Genomic DNA, 18,848 nt, shown 5'->3' with positions numbered 1-18,848 from the left:
TGGGTCCTTCTGCAGCTGTTAAACCTGTATCTAATTCTGCCCAGTTGAGAATGTTAAATCTGTGTACACCTATATACAAGCATTGATATCACATAACTAGTAAATTTTACAATGAATCCACTTGAAATTATGTAAGGGCATTTCATTTTAGTCCTTTGTATTAGGATACTTTGGAATTTCCAGTATGCAGAAAACAGGTAAATATTTCAGGTAAACTTGAGAAGGTTCGAGAGTGGAGTTTCTGCTGTCATTCCACTTAATTTCTTTCAGGAGATGAATAATAATACATCTCACTAATAATGAACCCCAAATTGTGGAAGCCAGGTATCTTTTCCAGAGAAGGAGATAGATTTATCTTATCAGCCCTGTGTGCACGGCACAGACAGTGCTTCTTACTAACCTAATGATGGCTTCTGCAAGAGTTGGTGACATGTCTTTGTCCTTTCTAAGCATTGTCCTGGCAGTTGCTTTTTCCATTAAGTAGCAAGAAGCATAACTCATGGCTGAGCAGTGTAAGTGAGGTTAAAATAAGAGAATAAGTGTCAGTGGGACTCCACAGATGTGTTTTCAGTAGTGTTCAGACAGCTGAAGTGAGGATGGTGTGGCTGTTGAGCAATGGTGTAACATCTCTGACTGTAGAAAGTCTCTGGAGATGGCTGCTAATTCTGTTAAGGACAAATTTCAATGCCTTGGTCTGTGCTTATATTAAAGTCAAGTTTGGTTTAGATTATGTGCTTCTCCTAGGGCAAAGTGTGCAGAGATCAATGCAAAAATTAACCAGCAACCTTCCTGGTGCCTTTCAGCCCTAGGCTGAGTACATAGTATGAGTACCATACGTCTTTGAGATTGCTTCAGCTGTATCTTTGCAGGTTTCCTTATAAGAAATAAATAATTTTGTTAGTTATGTGATTTTAAAAAAACATTTCTAGGTCTTGATCTGAATGTGAATGTTTGAAGAGAAGTAAAAAATTAGGTTCTTGCAAGTATGTCTCAAATACTTGCTTGTGGAGCTAATTCATATACTGCAAAGGAATGCTTGTGTCAGTGGGTTCAAAACTTGTGATGAACTCAAGAAATCACCCTGAACTGCCTTGAGCTTTGGGAGCAAAACCAGATTGTTGTACAGGATTAGCTGAGGAAATGGTATTCAAGGGAGGAAAGCACATAAAGGTAGTAAAATAGGTATCCCATGTAGGGAATAAATAGAGGACAAAGTTTGCAAATGGAGTCTGGGATAGGGATAAGACGACAGGAAGCTCTTGTAGCCTGATGAAGCTGAGAGTGTGCACTGCTTTCTGGAGATGTCTGTGCTTCCCATCTGGTGGCTGCCCAGACAAAACAGGAGAACCATCTGCCTGCCAGCTGCTCCGTCAGAAAGAAGGTGCCTACAGGGAAGCTCACGTGTGTGTTTGTTTGTGGAGCCTGTCAGTCCTTGCAGCCCAGAGATGGGATGTGAGGGTCAACGGGGGGAGACAGAAAAGGGGAAAACAGGGAAAAGAGGAATGCACACAGAGAGGGCTTCTCTTCATCATTAAAAACTTTCTGTGTTGTCCACTTGCTTGTGTGAAGGTGCATCCTTCCTCTGCTGTCATCTGGCAAGGAGAAGTGTAAAAGCCAATACCTAATTTTTCTTAAAGCTTCAAACATATGATCTTGCATCTGTTTGTCTTAACCTATGCTAATTAATGATTGGAAATCAGCTTTAAAGGCAGTGCATGGAAATCTCAAACTTGAATGCTGACTTTCCTCATCTTTCCTGAAAGTATGTACAAAACTTTTAAAGGATCTGAACACTTACTGGCAAACAGTATCTCCCTGTAGTGGAGCAAGACAAAAATGGAGGCTTGCAGATTTGGCACAGCTTGTTATAAAATCAGAGATATTTTGCTGGAAGGTTCACTTTTGATTCATGGGTTGCTTATTGGCTTCTTGTTACCTGCTTTAAACTTTTATGGACACTTAAAATCATAACAATGCTTAACATTCAGGACCCCTCCTAACACCCCCCATTTCAGAAGCTTAGCCTGGGATTTTTTCATTTGCTTTGCATAACAAGTCATTAAATCATAAGAAGCAGAAGGATTGCTGTGAAAGTCAGAACATTCTGCTCTCTCTGTAGTTCCACAAGGGAAGGGAAGGGAAGGGAAGGGAAGGGAAGGGAAGGGAAGGGAAGGGAAGGGAAGGGAAGGGAAGGGAAGGGAAGGGAAGGGAAGGGAAGGGAAGGGAAGGGAAGGGAAGGGAAGGGAAGGGAAGGGAAGGGAAGGGAAGGGAAGGGAAGGGAAGGGAAGGGAAGGGAAGGGAAGGGAAGGGAAGGGAAGGGAAGGGAAGGGAAGGGAAGGGAAGGGTGAGTAGGGCAGGGGATGGGATGGAAGGCCTGGAGCTCGCTGGGTGAAGGGATGGAGCTGCTTCAGTCCCTAATGAGGTTTACTAAGAACAGCAGTAGGTTCTTTGCCAGTCTTGGCAGGGCCGGGGGTATTAGCCGTGTGCAGGGGTTGAAATAGAAATCAAGGTTTATTTTTAGCGCCGGTCTCTTGAGGGCATATTGGAAACCTGATCAGGGAAGGGAGGTACTGCCATGCTCTGTGTGAGGGAGGCACCTCAGCACCTGCACTGTCAGGGGATCGTGAGCTGGAAGTGAAATTGGGAGAGTTGGATTTATCTAGAATGTCACCTCCTGGTGCTTCTGTGGGTTTGGTTTATCTCTCATTTGCTTGGCCAGACCTGGGGTGCTAAATGGTGATGAGGGCACAGAAGGAAAACTGCTTCCCAAATTACCTAATCATTTCATGGTTCAAATAGCTCTATTTTATTATGCATGAATGCAGATATTATTATTAGCCTCATGCATGACTTATATTTTTATTGATTTTACCTGGAGCACTTAAAGGTAGACTACTGTAAAATAAACACACAAATTATGCTGATCACAAAATATTGTTGTGAAAGACTGCTGTGGGAGGGCAAGCTCAGAATAGAAATGAGATATAATTTGACTCTAAGAGAATTTTTCCTCTCCAGGGAGTTTGCTGAATATGTCCATGAAGGCACCCCCCCATTAATGCAACATGTGACACAGATTCTAGTGAAATGGTTGTTAAATGTTTCCTGTTCTGGGGTATTCTGATTCATTACAGAGGTATTAGGCTCTGTATTTTACAGAGATATATTTTATGGAAAATACTTTTCCATGAAGCTTCACTCCATAGCAGACTGCTACATTCATTATGGAAAACTAGGCAGAGAAATTATAAATATCTGTGCCAAAAACCATTTAAATATAGTAATTATTAAAGTTTATTTTATCATATCAAAGCAAAATAAGATAGTTATTTCTTAAAGATTGCATAGTGCAACAACATGCAATGCATTTTCTTTTACTGTAGGAAAATGTGGACTTTGAAAATCACAGTTTTGTATTGTAAATTTACAATGAAATTGTCAAGGGCCTTAAAACCTGTCTGTTGACTAGAACTTGGTGAAACTGAGCTCACGTATCTCAGGAGTGTATCTAATGTGATGTCTGTTCCCCTTTTATCAATCTTCTGTTCAGATCCCCAGTTCACATTTGATTCTGGCTTTCTGTTGGTGAAACGGATCACATCCATGTGACATGAAGGTGCACACCTTGTAGCTTAAATCTGCTGCTTTCAAATGTGGAAGCACGTTGTTTCTATGCAAATAATGAAGCACTGAAGGAGTGAACATAGAATATTTTAGCTGACGTACAAAAAACCTTGATGTGCAGAGTCCTCTGGCTGGATATTTCTAGAGTTTTTCACCTCTGTGTCCTCTGCAAGCTGAACTGTTTCTGTAACCCACTTTCCTGTCTTACAGAATCTCAAATAATCTTTTGCAACCTGAATTAATTAAAATAAACTGACTAATTGCTTTGCAGATTTAACACATTTTTAAATCAGTGCCTTCTAATCATGAACATTATTCCAACTGTGCATTTATCTTTGATTGAGTAAATAAATACATAATCCCCCATATCCATTATGGCTGCTTTGTTCAGCAAGATTTCTAATAGGAAAATACTTCTACAAGTAAAATAAAATTAATATTGTACCTGTTTAATTGCAGGTTGCTTCTTACTATAACTTTGTTATGGAAATTTGGATATTTCAACTTTGAGAGTTGAAGCAAAATTCCAATGTTGGTCTTAACTGAAGCTGGTTTAGTTGCAGAGTGACTTTGTTCTGTTGGGATAATTTCCTGCCTGAGTTAGCTCAGGCTTCCTGGGCACCACTGCCTCCTCCTTTGAGGAAAGATGTATCTGGATTTCTGGATTTGTCTGAAATCTCAGTGGTATTTCAAGAAGCTTGTGTTCCTTCAGCCTTTGTGATGTACAAAGGTGTCATTGGATATGAATGCCCTGGTTGCACATTTCTGCTCTCAGAACACCTGCAGTGGGGCTGCTCTTCCTCTGGCTGTTTGCACTTCTGTTTGGGTTAGAATAGATAATTCTGTTGTTCTCCACTTGCTGTTTTTTTGGGCAGGATTCCCATCCATGTGACATGCAACAGTGTACAAAAATCAAAATCAAAAATTTGTCTGATCTAGAGAGTGAAAAAACAGTGAGCCTTTTTTAAGCTATTTTTTTGCCAGTTGGTAATCTCATCGTGTTGTAGTGTATCTGGTCTGTGACTTGTGTGAAAAGAGCCTCAGAGATGTATAGGATGGGTTGAGGAAGACTTTTGTTTGCTGCTGCAGTGAGAAATTAATTCAAGACATGGCAACAGCTGCGGGTGACAATTTAGAGTTGCTGAATAAGTATTGTAATCAGCATTTATCACTGAAATCACATGGGATTAAGCACTTTGAGGTGATTGTTCTTGGGCACAGCCTTAGGGAGGGTTATTACCATGACACAACTAGTTGTCATGGCAATGCATGGAGAAGAGGGAGACTCTTCCTTCCTCTTTTGCATTTTGCACTCCTCTTATTAAAGGGAAGTCAGATCATTGGCAAAGTTGTAGTTGCCATTCTTAAAATATAACAGCAATTTGTACTATTGGTCCTTAATGTTCTGGGTGAGATCACAGCACGTTACGTGTTCCTTTTGTGGGTTTGCCTTTTCTGTGTAAAACTGCCCTCAGCTTTCTCATGTGTGGGTTTGTTCCCTCTTCCCCTGAAGCTGGGCTTTCCCATGGAAGGCAGCTGAGCTCCCAGGGCCTGTCAGGCCAGGGGACAGCAGGGTGGCAGTGTGTGGGGACACTTGTGTGCAGCTGTGCAGGGCACTGGGGGGATGCTGTCCTACAGGGTGCCCTGCCTGCTTTCCCTGTAACTCTTCACACCCTGCAAGGTGTTTGGTGAAGGTTGATACCAAAACAAAGAAAATCTGGGAGGAGTGATACAGTAAATTGTTAATGTTTTTTTTTATTTAGCAAAATTAATATTGGTAGCATTTCCTTTCTGTGTGATTATCTGTGAGTTGTAGCCCTGCATTTTGCTGAAGTTACCTTGGTGAAACTCAGATAATGTGAATGAGTCTCTGCACAAATGCTCAATTTACTGTTTTGGAGTCTAATTTATAATTAAAATTTATTTTTGAAGATCCAGTTTCAGAAGTATGTTGTAAGCCTCCCTCAGTGGTTTACTTTATGCAGCTAATCCCCTTTGTCTTGCATGTCATGAGGTAATGACAGGTCTTCATAGACCTCTCCCTGCTTGGGTCTCATCAGAATATGATTCTAGTAGTGCTAATGGGTTATGACATACATGTGTGCAGCCCACAAATGCTCATGTGGCAGCAAAGAGTTTCTGTTATTAAGTGTAAGTCACATACAGCTTTGCAAAATAATGGAGTTTGTTTTGGAAGTGTTATTAAATAGGTTTGATCTTTGAAACTCTGTAGTCTTAAAACATAAGGTTTGATAAATGTTTTTACAACAAAATGCTTTGCCAGGTCTCAAGTCTCATGAAAAATTTTTCCTCACAAGTTGAGCAGCCCCCAGTTAGCTATTTAATAAAAGCATCAGCGACCTCAAGTAGAATTTTATGTATTTATTTTGGATATTTCTTTCATGAGTTTCAGTTGTAGAGCTTCTATTAATATGGATTGATTCTTTCTCACAGTTGCTGCAGCCCAAGCCATAGCAGAAGAAAGAAGAAGCCAAAGTGGCATTAGCCCTCTTACAGTCCAGACCTCAATAAAGACAGCAACTAAACCAGGTATAATTACAGGTCATTGCTCTTAATGAAGTGCTGGGCTCACAAGGGAGGGTTAGTAGGGGTTGAAAAGAACATATTTAGAGAAAAGTTTGGTGCTCTTTCTTCAGGAGGCATCAGGGCACCTGGTAAATGGTTTGTAGGTCTGGTTTTGATGACAGGTTTCTGTTTTTCACTGGCTCAGAGTTCAGTTGGTGTTGCCTGTCTTGTAAGCAGGGCATGACAGCAAAGATAAATGATGGTAACTGGGCAAGTTACCAGCTCACTTCTTGCTGAAATTCAAGTTTTTATACCTGCAAAGACTGCTTATGTCTTGGTTCTGCTTAGTCTGCAAATGAGCTGTCGTACAGTGCTCTGAATTTGTAATGACAGGTGAACTATCTGTTCCCAGATGACATTTTCCTAAATTCCTGTCATTCTTGTTCATGGGAGTTAATATGTACAAGAATGAGGATCAGGCTGAATTTGGAATAGGGTATGTTCTCACATGTCTGACTTAGGCTTTTCTTTGCCTGTACCTATTGAGCCTTTAATATGATGTCTGCTTTCTCTTGCACCTGTTAAAAATAGAATTGTGAGGGAATGGAAAGAGGGAAGAGGGGGATGTTCAGCTTTCTGTGAATTTTTCAGATGGTGTCTTTTATCTCTAAATAGAGTGCAGTGATTTGGTGGTGTGGGCATCTCTCCGGAAGTTTCATTCTCCTTTTGATAGGGAAAACTTTTGACATTTTATTTAAATTTGAATGTTCAAAATCATTGACAATTATGTGTCTTCAATTTTTGTTTTGACAGTGATAGATGGCTCCATGCTAAGAACAGAAGAAAGGCAAAGGCTGGCCAGGGAGCGGAGAGAAGAGCGGGAAAAGCAACATGGTATTTTCATGTTTCACTTAAAATATCATTTTCTAAAATGTTTCTCTTAAAGGATTTACTGTCCCACTTACTCCATGTTTTGTCACTTTTTGTCAGCTTGCTGAGGACAAGAGACAAGGTCTGCTCTTGGTCTTGCATCAGTGTCCATCTGTGAACCTGAATGAAGAAGGTTTTGATTTGAGAGGAGAACACTGTAGAGAGTTGTAGCTTGTTCAAGCTCTGTGTCACTTCTGACCTTCCATTTCTTAATGACCACCCAGCAAATTTTGCTAATTCCTTCCTGAAAGCCTTAACAAAACCACTTTGGAAAATAGAACCTTTAGCTTAGAGCTCCTTCCTATAGCCCTGAAAACTGATGTTTGGAGAATGCTGATTCAGAGAAAACAAAAAAAGATTTAGCTACTTGAATGGCTTGTTTGCCTTGAACACTGCTTCCTTGTTTCCCAGCACACTGAAATGACTCCTGCATTGAAGTGTCAGCAGTATACACTTTATCTTAGCAGGGAATCTGAACTAGATAACAGCAGAAAGCTCTCACCCAGCTTTGTGCTGTTTGTGATGTGAATCAGTGCATGTGTGTGTGTAGCAGGAGATGAAAGGGTCACAGTGTGCCCTGCAGTGCTGGGCCTTGGGCTCCCAGCTTGTGAGGAGAGATGTCTCTCTGAGCTGTGTGTTTGTTTCTCAACATAAAAGCAAAAACCCACAACAACAGGAATTATTGTGTTATCCTAATATGGGAACAGGGTAGTATTATGACACATATAAAATTCAGAAATATTTTGGAGGCCCTATGTGTAGATGCTGCCTGTGAATTGTTGGTGTGATTAACTTGTCTCTTGGTTCATTTCATCTGTCTGGCCATGGAAAATACTCTCTGTGCATTCTAGCTTTGTGTCACAGGACCTGAGGCTTCCTGTTGAACTGCACACAGCTGTTCCTTGCTGGAGGCTGCAGGGAATGGTGATAGAACTATTTTGAACTCTGATGCAGGAACTGTAGGGTCTTCCCATCTTGTCATTCAGTGCCTTAAATACTATTATATTTTGTTCTTTTAAAAAAAGCTACAACATAGAAAATTCTACTTTTTGATTTTTAATTTACAGCTTCCTTACAGAGACATCACTATTATGTTGATAAGAAAGGTGTATGCTTAATTTAGGGAATATACATATCCTGATATTCCTGTCTAGACAGTAAAGCCTAGTAGCAGGCAAAGTTCTAATTCCACTTCCAGCCTGGGGACAGAATTAAAGATGAGTCTGTTGTTTGTTGTCACCTCTTCAAGCTCATCTTCCTGTACATTTTCACTTCAGGTGGTAAGAATTCTGCTTGGATAGTCTCTTGCTTGTAAGTTGCATTGCAGTATCCATGAATGGCTAAGTTTGATTTTAATTTTTTCTGTAAAATATTCTTACAGCTGCCAAAGAGACACAAATCCTTGAAAAGGAGAGAAAAGCAAAACTCCAGTATGAAAAACAGTTAGAAGAAAGGCAGAGAAAGCTAAAAGAAATGAAGCAAAAAGAGGAACAACGGAGGGCAGCAGTAGAAGAGAAGAGGAAACAAAAAATAGAGGAGGAAAAGGTAACACACATCAAAGTTCCATAGTTTACAAGAACTACATTTTTTTCCTACATTACCATGCTCTGAAGTGCTGTGAATGAGAAACTCAGGGAGATGATGAATGTGTTAGAACATAAAAGTATTTTCCACATCTACAGTGGGCTATGTAGGCACATGTCCACCTTCCCCATGGAGCTTTGGCTGTAGCTGAGGCACTCAGGACTTCAGGAGCTGTGGCTGTTTGACCACTGGCTCTTTTCACATGAACAAAACCCCCACCCCATATTCCTATATTTCCAGATACCTTCAGAGCACCTTGTAGAGTCTCTCTGTAAATCAGTGTGGGTGACAGATCTTAGACTTCTCTTGGAGCCCTGCTGTGGCCTGAGACTCACATTCTCTTAATTCTTCTAAACCAGAATTCATTCCTGTATGATGAAAGGTGCTGATGTTATCTGTGTATTTGTCATTTGCTGCTTTGAACTGTGTGGTGTCTGTTCTCACTGGCCTTTGCTCTGACTGCACATGGACAGGCAGAGCAGAATTTGAGTTTGGGACTTACTCAATGGATAGAAGCTGACAGCAGAAATAAATACATGAAGTTATTCCATCCTTTTGACAAGTAGCTCTGTTAGTGCATATTAAATGTGCAAGTTCTTATTGTTAGCTTTTTCAGCCCGGTCTTGTTTAGTTAATCTTCTAATAAGGGAGGAGCAGTAGCACAGTAGCAAATACTGTGGAAAAGGGAGTGGTTCTAAAAATCTTGAAGACCACTAGCTGTCGTGAGGATTCAGATACCTGTCTCCCCCCTGCTCCTCAGGTATTCTGCATATCTCTGTATATCACTGTACTGAGGTCTTCAGCTCATTTCTGTCATTTGTAAAGTGAAGCCTATGTCTTTAACTCTGACTGAAGAATTGCTGCACTGCAGATACCTCCATGGAAATACAATCTACAGATTACATAATGTCTGGGTACTTTGGCACCTTAGGTAAACTCTAGTTCAGGTTTCTCTAACAGAGGGGAACTAAGCTCTATATTTCAAACAAAAACTTTTAGTTTTATCTTTTACCTCCCTTCCTTTCAGGTTTACATTGTGTGTTTTGCATGGTGACTTCTTTAGTTTGTGTTGTGAAATGGTGTTGAAAGGAGGTGAAAGTCTAGTGTCCCCAAGTGGGAGAAATGACTGTATAATGAGTTCCCTTGACATCTTACTGCAGTGTATCTGCAGAAAATACTGCTGCAAAAGATCACTTGGGATATAACTATTCCACAAGAGAAATGTGTTGTTGACACGTGTGGAAACCTGGCTGGCAAGAAAGAGTCCAGCACAGTTCATCTTATGCACAAGAGCTAAAGCTCCCCTGCTGGCAGTTACTGGTTCTGGAGACAGCAGCAAAAGCTTCTTTCAGCCCCCTTTGTCCTGTGAGCAATGGCTGCTGAGGCCTGAAGTTGATTGGTCTTCTATTGTACTTTTGCCTTCATGTCTTGCTGTTCCTGATTTCATCACATGTCTCATTCTGTCAGTGTCTGTTAAGACCTGGGTCATTATTTTTACAGTTCTAACTTTATACTTGGTATTTTATAATGGAGAATTTTTATCACCTTTTAGAAATAACTTGATGATATAAATAATTTCAAGGGTAACAGATTACTTTTGCTCACTTTGGGGTTCATCCCTATTTAGAAAATAAGTAGTGCTGTTTACTGAATAGGAAATCTGTTTGGTGGCTATTTTAAGTAAAGAGTAGAATAGATTATCTGTGCTTTAGCTCAACCTAATCATGTTTGCAGTGTTTTGAAGCCATTAATTACCTCCAGCATTCTTTGCATGATAATTTTTGTAACAGCAGCCTGGTAAAACAGATTATAAATCATACTGGGGATGGGAGGGGGTCTGTATTTTGTTCCCTGGCATGGCTGTGGTTAGCAGTGAAGCTTCATGGAGCTGTTGTTTGGTAGGAGCGCTATGAAGCAGTTCTGCACCGCACCTTGGAGCGGAGTCAGCGCCTGGAAACACGACAGAAGAGATGGTCATGGGGGGGGTCTGTAACTCCAGACTCAGAAGGCAAAACAGGTAAGCAGCACTGGGTTTAGTAGGACTGAAATAATGGAATATTCTGTGTGAACACTGGCAGGTGGAGCACTATTCACAGGGACCTGGGCATCCTTTCCTATCTGGGATCTGAAAGCAGGATCTGTGGGTAGCTCCTGGGAGGTGTCATATCTGTACTTGCCCTGAAATGCTGCTCAGACTCAGAGCTATTTCTGACCTTGGGAAGAGCTGGAGAGAAGCTCCATGGGAGATACAGCACGTGACAGCACTGCCAGCCCTCAAACATCAGCCAAGGGGAATCATGATCTGTAATACTGAGATAATTCAGAATCCTGCAAATGCAGTTCATGTAATGGAGTGCTGGGATTGGTGATGAAACCAAAAGTACCCAGTTGTCCTCTAATATCACATCTAAAATGTTTAAAACACACCCTTGGAGTTACAGAATGCTGACTGATCATTTGAATGCCCAGTAATGGGTAAGGATATGCAGTGGACAGTCCAAGCTTCTTGGAACATGAATTCTGTTCTGGATTAGGTGATGCATTTTAACAGTCCTTAATTTGAACTGAGATAATTTGCTGTTCCACAATTAACTGTTTCTGCTTGTAAACATTCTGAAATCAGACCAGCAAATAAAGATTGCAGTGGAAGGGATCTTTTCATGCACTACCTAACCACCAATAAATAACATAAGTTATTGGCCAAGAATAAAATAAATCAAAAATGCTTTAGTTCAGCCTATCCTCTATATTGGTGGAATTGTACTGAGTATGGTACTGTCATTTTCTGTCAGTTTGAGTGTGTGTTTGTAACATGTTTGAAAGTGCTTTGATATTGATATGGAGCATCCCCAATTTGTGGTTAATTTGCATTTTTTTGCTATTTGACCTCATGACTTCACTTACAAACCTTCTTCTTCTACAGAACAACAGAGCACTGATGAAGGTGGAACTGGTGGTATAGATTTCTAAAATTTTCTTTTTCTGTTATTTTACACTCTCTACTAACCTTTGAGACTTGAGTTCTTCTCACACTAAGGAAAACCATCTTCTTTAGATCTTTTCCTGGATCTTGGCCAGCTGTGCAACAAATGTGATCCCTAAGTAGAAAGCAGCCCCCCTCATTTTGGCTATCCCTCCCAGCTAATTCAACTACAGCTTAAGTCATGGCATGCTGAGGGAATTCTCAGGGAAAGGCTACATGCATTTGGGTTTTTAAAGAGATCTGGATACAGCACAGGGAGAAGAGAAATTTCTATGGGCATGTATTTGAACATAAATTAGTTCAGTGGTGTTTGGAGGGTTTAAGGGCAGTTTCAGACTCTCATTGCTTTGCAGAAAGTACATGGTAGGTCTTGGTGTGTTTCCCTCTTGCTTTGGTATACCAGCAGTTGAAGTCACATTTGCAAAATCAAAGATATTTTAGTGAAACTTTTTGAAAGGGAATGGGTCTCTTGAGCAGTTTGATACTTTTCCCATGAAGGGTATTGCAAAATCAGAGCTGTCCCAGTTACCTAAAGATAATTCTGTACATGAAATGTGTTTTCATTGGATTTCTGGCACTTTCCAGTTTACAGACTGGGCCATTCATAGAAATGCTTTGGATCACTGATACAAATGTTTAATAAGCAGAATTACTTCCTGTAGCTAGATTGGGGTGAAAACTCTCAGCTGAGACCCAGCTGAGTCTGAGTCCTGGCAGTCTGTGCGTGCCCACAACATTACTAATGCAGTGCAGCTGTCTGTGACACACACAAGTGAGACTTGAAAATGCACTGAGGTCTGATCTGACTGAGCATGGTTTAACTACTCTGGCAACACAGCAGAAGCAGTGTATTTTAGTTAACTTTACTCCTCCCTTGCCCTGCACATCATGAGCCCCTGATTTTCTCCAAAATCATCCAGTTTGGCTGGGTTAGTTTATCTATTTTACATGTTTTCCTTGGATACATAGATAAATCCATTCACTATCTCACACTACCAAGTATCATTTAACCTTGAAACTGGGAAATCACATTTGTCCTATATGTTTAAGGAAGCACTGGGTTTTATTCTACTAACAAGCACAAAATAATGTTCTTTGCTCTCTCCTGATTTGTGTGAGGAAATGAGCTTTGTCTGTTCTTTGCATTGTGGAGGAAGATCTTCAGTGCTGCTGAAGCACATTTAAGATAAAATATCCTCCAACACAAATGCTCCTGATATAATAATAAGTGTTTAAACTGTGATTTATGCATCATAAAATAACTATGTAGATAGTTCAGCAGCAGTAGATCAATTTGGGTAACTTGGCACCAATCTGGAAAAAAATTGCTATGGAGATAAACAGGTAATGCAATGTCCTAGGCAAACCCTTGTGCACCCACATTGTTTGAAAATTGTGTTTGATTTTATGTTAATGTTTCAAACATGAAGCTATGATGTGTGGGGTGGATAATGTGGAACCATGACTGGTTTTACATTTCTCATATTTATTCCTATTTCAGGGTTGTTCCTTTTAACTTTGAGAACTCGTTACTTTATTATTTAAAATCTTCCTAAGCCGTGTGGGATATTTAAGTCCAGCTGTCTTTCTAAAAAATCCTAATATGGTCCATTTTGCTTTATATTTGTGTATTTTCTGGAAGGTCAACAATTACCTTTTCTTTTTACTCTGAAAAATGACACCATATGAGCTCTAGTCCATACTGCATCTTCTCTAACTGCATGTCTGGAGCAAATTTCAATGCAATATTATATTTCCACTGTCAAATTCTGTGGCAGATTTGGGATTAAATCCCCATTTCTTGAAATGAGAACCATTTGGGGAACTGATTTCAAATATTCTTTAAATATTTTAGGACAAAAGGCATTCTTATCTATTGTAGTGCTGTGCAAAAAAAAATGCAGAATCAGATATGTCTTCCATGAACAGGGTGTGTCAACAGTAATATTGAGGAACATTGAGCGGCAGAGCAGAGGTTTTGGGTGATAGTGTTCTCTGGAAAGTGAAGCCCATGTAATGGAACATTTCCCCAGCCATCAGCACTTCTGTGGGATGCTGAGTGTGATTCATGAGACCACAGCAGGGATCCTGCTGATGGAGAAATGTAAAAAGGGATGAAAGCCCCAGAGTCAAGTGTTACATTAATGGCATTGCTGTCAGTGCTGAGATGAAGCAGGCAGGGTGTGGGTCTGCCAGGAGAAATGGCCAGGCTGTGCAATAAAGCATCCTTGATGACAGCCCTGCTAAAGGGGTGTTTTAGTGGTGCCTGCTGAGCAGAACAAGAGGTTCAGGTGCATCAGGACTGGAGACATGCAATTAGAATAGAAATGGGGCTGCCAGAGCCTCTCCTTGCTAAATAAAGAGCTTCCTTGTCCTAGTAGAAATTTGGGAGGAAGTGAGAGACAGCTGATCTTATTTCATGTAGCCTAATGTTACCCAGCCTCAGGCAATGCTGCAGCACCCTCTCTCAGTGAAATCCTGCGAGGATTGGAAGCTCCTCCTCTGATTTTCCTAAGATCCCATGTTTCCCAGCTCCTTGCCCAGTTCCAAGTCCTGCTGCATGGCAGACATGTGCTTTCTTCAGCTCTGCTGCTGCAGTTTGCTTTCCCCCTTCCATTAGAAAAATAGAGAAGTTGGTGTCACGTGGGCTGTGTGCTTCTTGCATTTCAAACCCCTTGATGGAGGCAGGAATATCCTGCCTGTCTTCTAAAGCTTTTTTTTTCTAGAGAAAGGAACTTTAAAGTCTGCAGAATTTGTTCTGTGAATGAAATAGGGAAGAAGTTGAGGCCATCTGATCATGCAGATGTATTGATTGAAAAAGCATTGACCTCTGTAGCTGGGTCCCAGTAGGTGATAGACCAAATCTCAGATTTCATACAAGTGCTGAACTGCTAAATTGAACCAAGAGAAATCTGTGTGAAGTGTCTCTGTGATGTTTGGAGGCCTTGGACTCAGCTGAGTTCAGTCAGGAGCCAGGATTTCCTTTAAAGAGCAGACACTAGAGGGTAGCCTTCCCCTTCAAACGCACTGAATACATGAATTATGAGCTTCCTCATTTTCATATATAAAACCTCTTAAGGCTGTTTAGTTATCCCAGTTCTCAGACTCCATTCATAAAATGCTCCCTTTTTTTTCTTCTTCTTTTTAATATGTATGGGAAGCATGCACTAAGCTCAGATCTTTATTTCTAAACTGGATTTGGTAGATCTCCCTGTTATCCCATGGGGACTGTGCTCTTTTCCACTGTCCCAAGAGCTTCCCATAGGGCTGTCCATAGGAATCCTCATGTCCTGGCTCTGGCTGTAAGGGGCTGTTGTAGCAAGCTGGCAAAGGGAAAAGATATTGCCTCTGTGGTGAGTAGTGCTGCTGTGTCCTTTGGTATTTATGCACTAATGAGTTCAGATTAATCATCTTTGCTGTGCAGTGTGTCAGTAAAATTGGTTACTTGTATTAGATGTGTAGAATTTTGTGTGTTTGTTGTGCTGGTCTGCACCACTCTGTGTACATTAATGTTTTCTGCTTACTGAGTTTCTATAGCAACAGGTATATGCTTTTCCAAGGCTTTCACAATCTGGAGTAGTGTTCATCCTGAAAGCACATTATTTGAAATTAAAAAGCAGGTATCTATTTATCTGCCTTGTAAAAAACTTTCAGTTCTGCCACACGAGATGCGATTTTTATCCATGTATATATATCTGTATGCACATACAAAAAAAATATTAATGCCTCATGTGGCAATTTTTTTCTGAAAAATTGCAGATTTGATAGGAAACATTAACTGAAGAGTAGCTTTTAGAGAAAAATTGGCAGTTTATAAAATACAGCAATCAGGAATGCTTTCTTGCCTTTCCTCACAACTTGGTTTTATTCCTCCAAAATAATTTGTTTTGGTTTGGATGTATTAATTAGTGATTAAAAAACTGTTTTGACATACCTGTGTGGCAGGAATGAAGAAAGAAATTTTCCAGATTTTGTTGTTATTTTCTGTGTCTTGCCAGTCTGATAACAGCAGACAACCTCAGTAGCTTTTGTCTTTACATGTTAGGGGCACGGGGTTTAAAAATCCCTTTTTTGCACACATATGCATAAATCCTGGCATGACTCCCCTAAACTCTGCCTTTTCTGTGCCTGTCTCAGCTGGTGCTAATGGTATCAAGCCTGTTCAAAGGAAAACAAAATTTTGTATTTGTCATCAAACAAAAGCAGAAATAGCTTTCAGGATGTAATACTTGGAGAGTGAGCTCTCAGCAAGGTGTGGGAGGCTCAGAATGAGGGCAGGTTCTGAAGTTTTCACCTCTCTCCACAGCCAGCAAACGCTCACCCTCCACAGCCAACCTCAAACAGGCAGAGGCTGCCGTGAGCAAAGGCCTGTCCTCGTCATCTGCAGCTCAGTTAAACGCCTCAGATCGAGGTGAGTGGGGATGTGTGGGGTGCTGGGAGCAGGGCACTGCTCAGCTGCGCCTGGGGAGGAGACAGGAGGTGGAATGAGAACTCCTCCCTCCTCCCCTGCTGTGTGACTCACTTCGTATTTTGATCTCAGATGCATTTCATGCAATTTGTTAATCCAGCCTGACTGGTCAGGGCTTTGACCCAGTTGGTGTGATCTCTGTTAGAGAAGAAGAGCAATGGTAAAAATGGTAAAAACTGCTGTTTTTTTTTATTTTTTTATTTCTGTAATTCTGTTACTAAAGTCAAATCTTGCTGAATGATTCACAGATAATTTCCCATCATCTCTATGGATTTGCATGCTTAATTCACACCCTAAAATTTCAGCAAAATAGAAACAGTACAAAAATAAAGTTTGCCTTGTTCTGTTAGACAGCTTCAGTCATTTGATTGCCAATGGGATGGAAAAAAATCAATTTTGGCAAGGAATTGTCCTAATATACTTGTTAAGATAAATAAAAACTATTTGTAGGAGCACATATTTTGATTTGTTTTAGCATGAGATTTTCTTACTTGGATTCTTCCCAGAGTTTCATATGAACCTGCCTATATCACAGATATGGAGGATTTTGCTTTTGGTTTTTTGTTTGTCTAAAATGATGAATAAGCTAAAAGCTGTTTAATACAAAAGCAGATTCAGCTAGGTCTGTGCTGCAGTGTTCTGCCAATCTGCAGCCTCTGATCAAGCAAACTGAGCTAAAAGAATCCCTGACACAGACACAGCTAAAGGTGATTTTGCTGGTTCGTGTTGGAAGGTGATACAGCAGAAAAATTTGTGCTCATCCCCTCTGTGCCTGGTGGGGAAATCAGTGACTATATTTATACTGGCAGGGGCTCTGAGTCACTGGAGGCTGCTTGTGATTTTAAATTATATTTATATATTATGTGTCTGCAGGGTTCAGCTCTGGATATGAGTCAGAAGCAGAGTTGTAAAGTACAAATTAAACCTCTTACAAAGGAAGTGACTAATTATCAGCTAATTGGGATTGCTTTCAATCTGTTGTCGTACCCTGAAATCCTTTGTGAATACTTAGTCACTTTGGTGAAAATATTCTCAGGTGTCCTAAAATACAACAAATTTGGACAGGACTCCAAGTGATCTGTGTGATCAGGATGTAGAGGGTGACTTAGAGTGATCCTGTGCTCTCAATCTGACACTCAGAGAGAACTGTCTGTTTGATAAAAAATGGTAAATTCACAGGACATTAAATACAGCCACAGAATGAACCAGATTGCTTCTGTTGTGCATGTGTGCCTGGGAGGGTGAAGGAGCAGAATGTGGAAATGAGAAAATGATGCTTGTCCTGGATCAGTGAAGTATCTCCACTTACCACTGTGTTCTGTGTTAATTCTAGGCTCACTCATACCCATAGAGAATGTGAGCAATTGTCTTTTAAAATTCTCATGTATTTTAAAGGTGTACAAGGATGGCCTCAGTAGGGCAAACAAGAATCTGTTGTAGCTGACATCCTGCTGCTGTGATCAGAAACATGCAGAGATAAAATAAATAATGCTTTCTATAAAGTAGTTCTTCCCTGATCCAGTTTTTCTGCTTCTGAAGAATTCAATATTATAAAGCAACTTAATCATTCCTCTCTCTCTCTTAGGGCAATGGGGCAGGTGTTGGAGGGGACCTCTGGGCTTTTCAGCATAATTAATCCATGCACTTTCACTTCCAGGTACCACAAAGAGAAGTGCCTCATTAAACAGACTGAGTAACAAAGTCTCTCCACATTCCCAGCAGTCAGCACCCAAAGGTTCGCAGGTGGAACAGAAAGGTGCTAGAAACCAGTTTGTTTTGAGAATTGGGAGGCAGTAAATGGGATATTCAAAGATGACTTTAAACCAGGTCCTTTATAAATATTTTCACTCAGGCATTTATGCAGTCTGTGCACTGTGGCATAAATATCATTATGCACATTGCAGTGCTAGATATTGGGTAACTGTCTCTAAACCAGCCTTATTCCTTTGAAAAATGGAAGGGTGGGGGGAAAGTAGACAAATGGTAGCCAAACCATTTAACTAATGAGAAAATAGTGCTTCATAATGATGCATTGATGATTTTAGCTGATTAGTGAAAGCAAAGCATGGGATGGCAATTAAGAAAATCATATCTTGTTAAAAATAATCTTCCTTACACTTGGTCTCTAGGAGGAACAGAAAAGAAGAGGAGCACATCTTTGAGTAGAATGAGTAGTAAACCCCAATCCTCTCCAGAGCTAGAAAAAGTGAAAAAGGAAGAAAAACCAGGTGGTTGTTTCATAAAACTGAATCTTTTTTTTAAGCTTTTAAAGTTTGGATAGGCTTGATTTCACTAGTTTCCTAGGTTCTTAAATTTCTAGGATTTTTTAATGGCTTTTTAGTTACTCAGTGTTAAAGATAAAATGGTAAAAGTTAATTTTTTTTTTCTGAACAGAAAAAAAATCCTCTGAGAAGGCCTTTGTCTTTATTAAATGGCACTGCAAGCAGATAGCAACATGTGTCTGTTTAAGAAAGCAATCTGTTTGAGAGCTGGTAGATTGAAGTACAGAAATTGTAAAACTGCCACTGATCTGTTGACTTCTTAGTTAAATCTTACCTTTGCTTTATTAAGTTCTGTTTTACTATTCAGTTTAAAAGCAACTTCTCTGTTCCTGCTGCTGGAGTAAACCATGTGCATGCAGAAGGAAGAAACCTGTCCTCACTTCAGTCTCTTTTGATCTCTGTATTCCCCACTAGGTTACAAATAACCTTCCTGGGAACTACTCCTAAACCT

At 40.3% G+C, this 18,848-nt stretch overlaps 1 protein-coding gene across 1 annotated transcript in view; it reads left to right on the top strand.

Moving 5' to 3' along the window:
• Positions 1-18,848, top strand: part of MAP7D3 (MAP7 domain containing 3) — a 42,651-nt gene that overhangs the window by 6,949 nt on the left and 16,854 nt on the right. Inside the window, exons 2-9 of the mRNA XM_063170724.1 lie at positions 6,079-6,174; positions 6,964-7,044; positions 8,462-8,625; positions 10,567-10,681; positions 11,588-11,620; positions 15,954-16,058; positions 17,773-17,871; positions 18,245-18,343. Of these exons, the coding sequence (XP_063026794.1) occupies positions 6,079-6,174; positions 6,964-7,044; positions 8,462-8,625; positions 10,567-10,681; positions 11,588-11,620; positions 15,954-16,058; positions 17,773-17,871; positions 18,245-18,343 (792 nt within the window). The remainder of the gene's footprint in view (positions 1-6,078; positions 6,175-6,963; positions 7,045-8,461; positions 8,626-10,566; positions 10,682-11,587; positions 11,621-15,953; positions 16,059-17,772; positions 17,872-18,244; positions 18,344-18,848) is intronic.

Source organism: Melospiza melodia, chromosome 16 (genome assembly GCF_035770615.1).
Source record: "Melospiza melodia melodia isolate bMelMel2 chromosome 16, bMelMel2.pri, whole genome shotgun sequence".
Classification (NCBI taxonomy): Eukaryota; Metazoa; Chordata; class Aves; order Passeriformes; family Passerellidae; genus Melospiza; species Melospiza melodia.
This window is presented reverse-complemented; position numbering and strand designations above follow the sequence as displayed.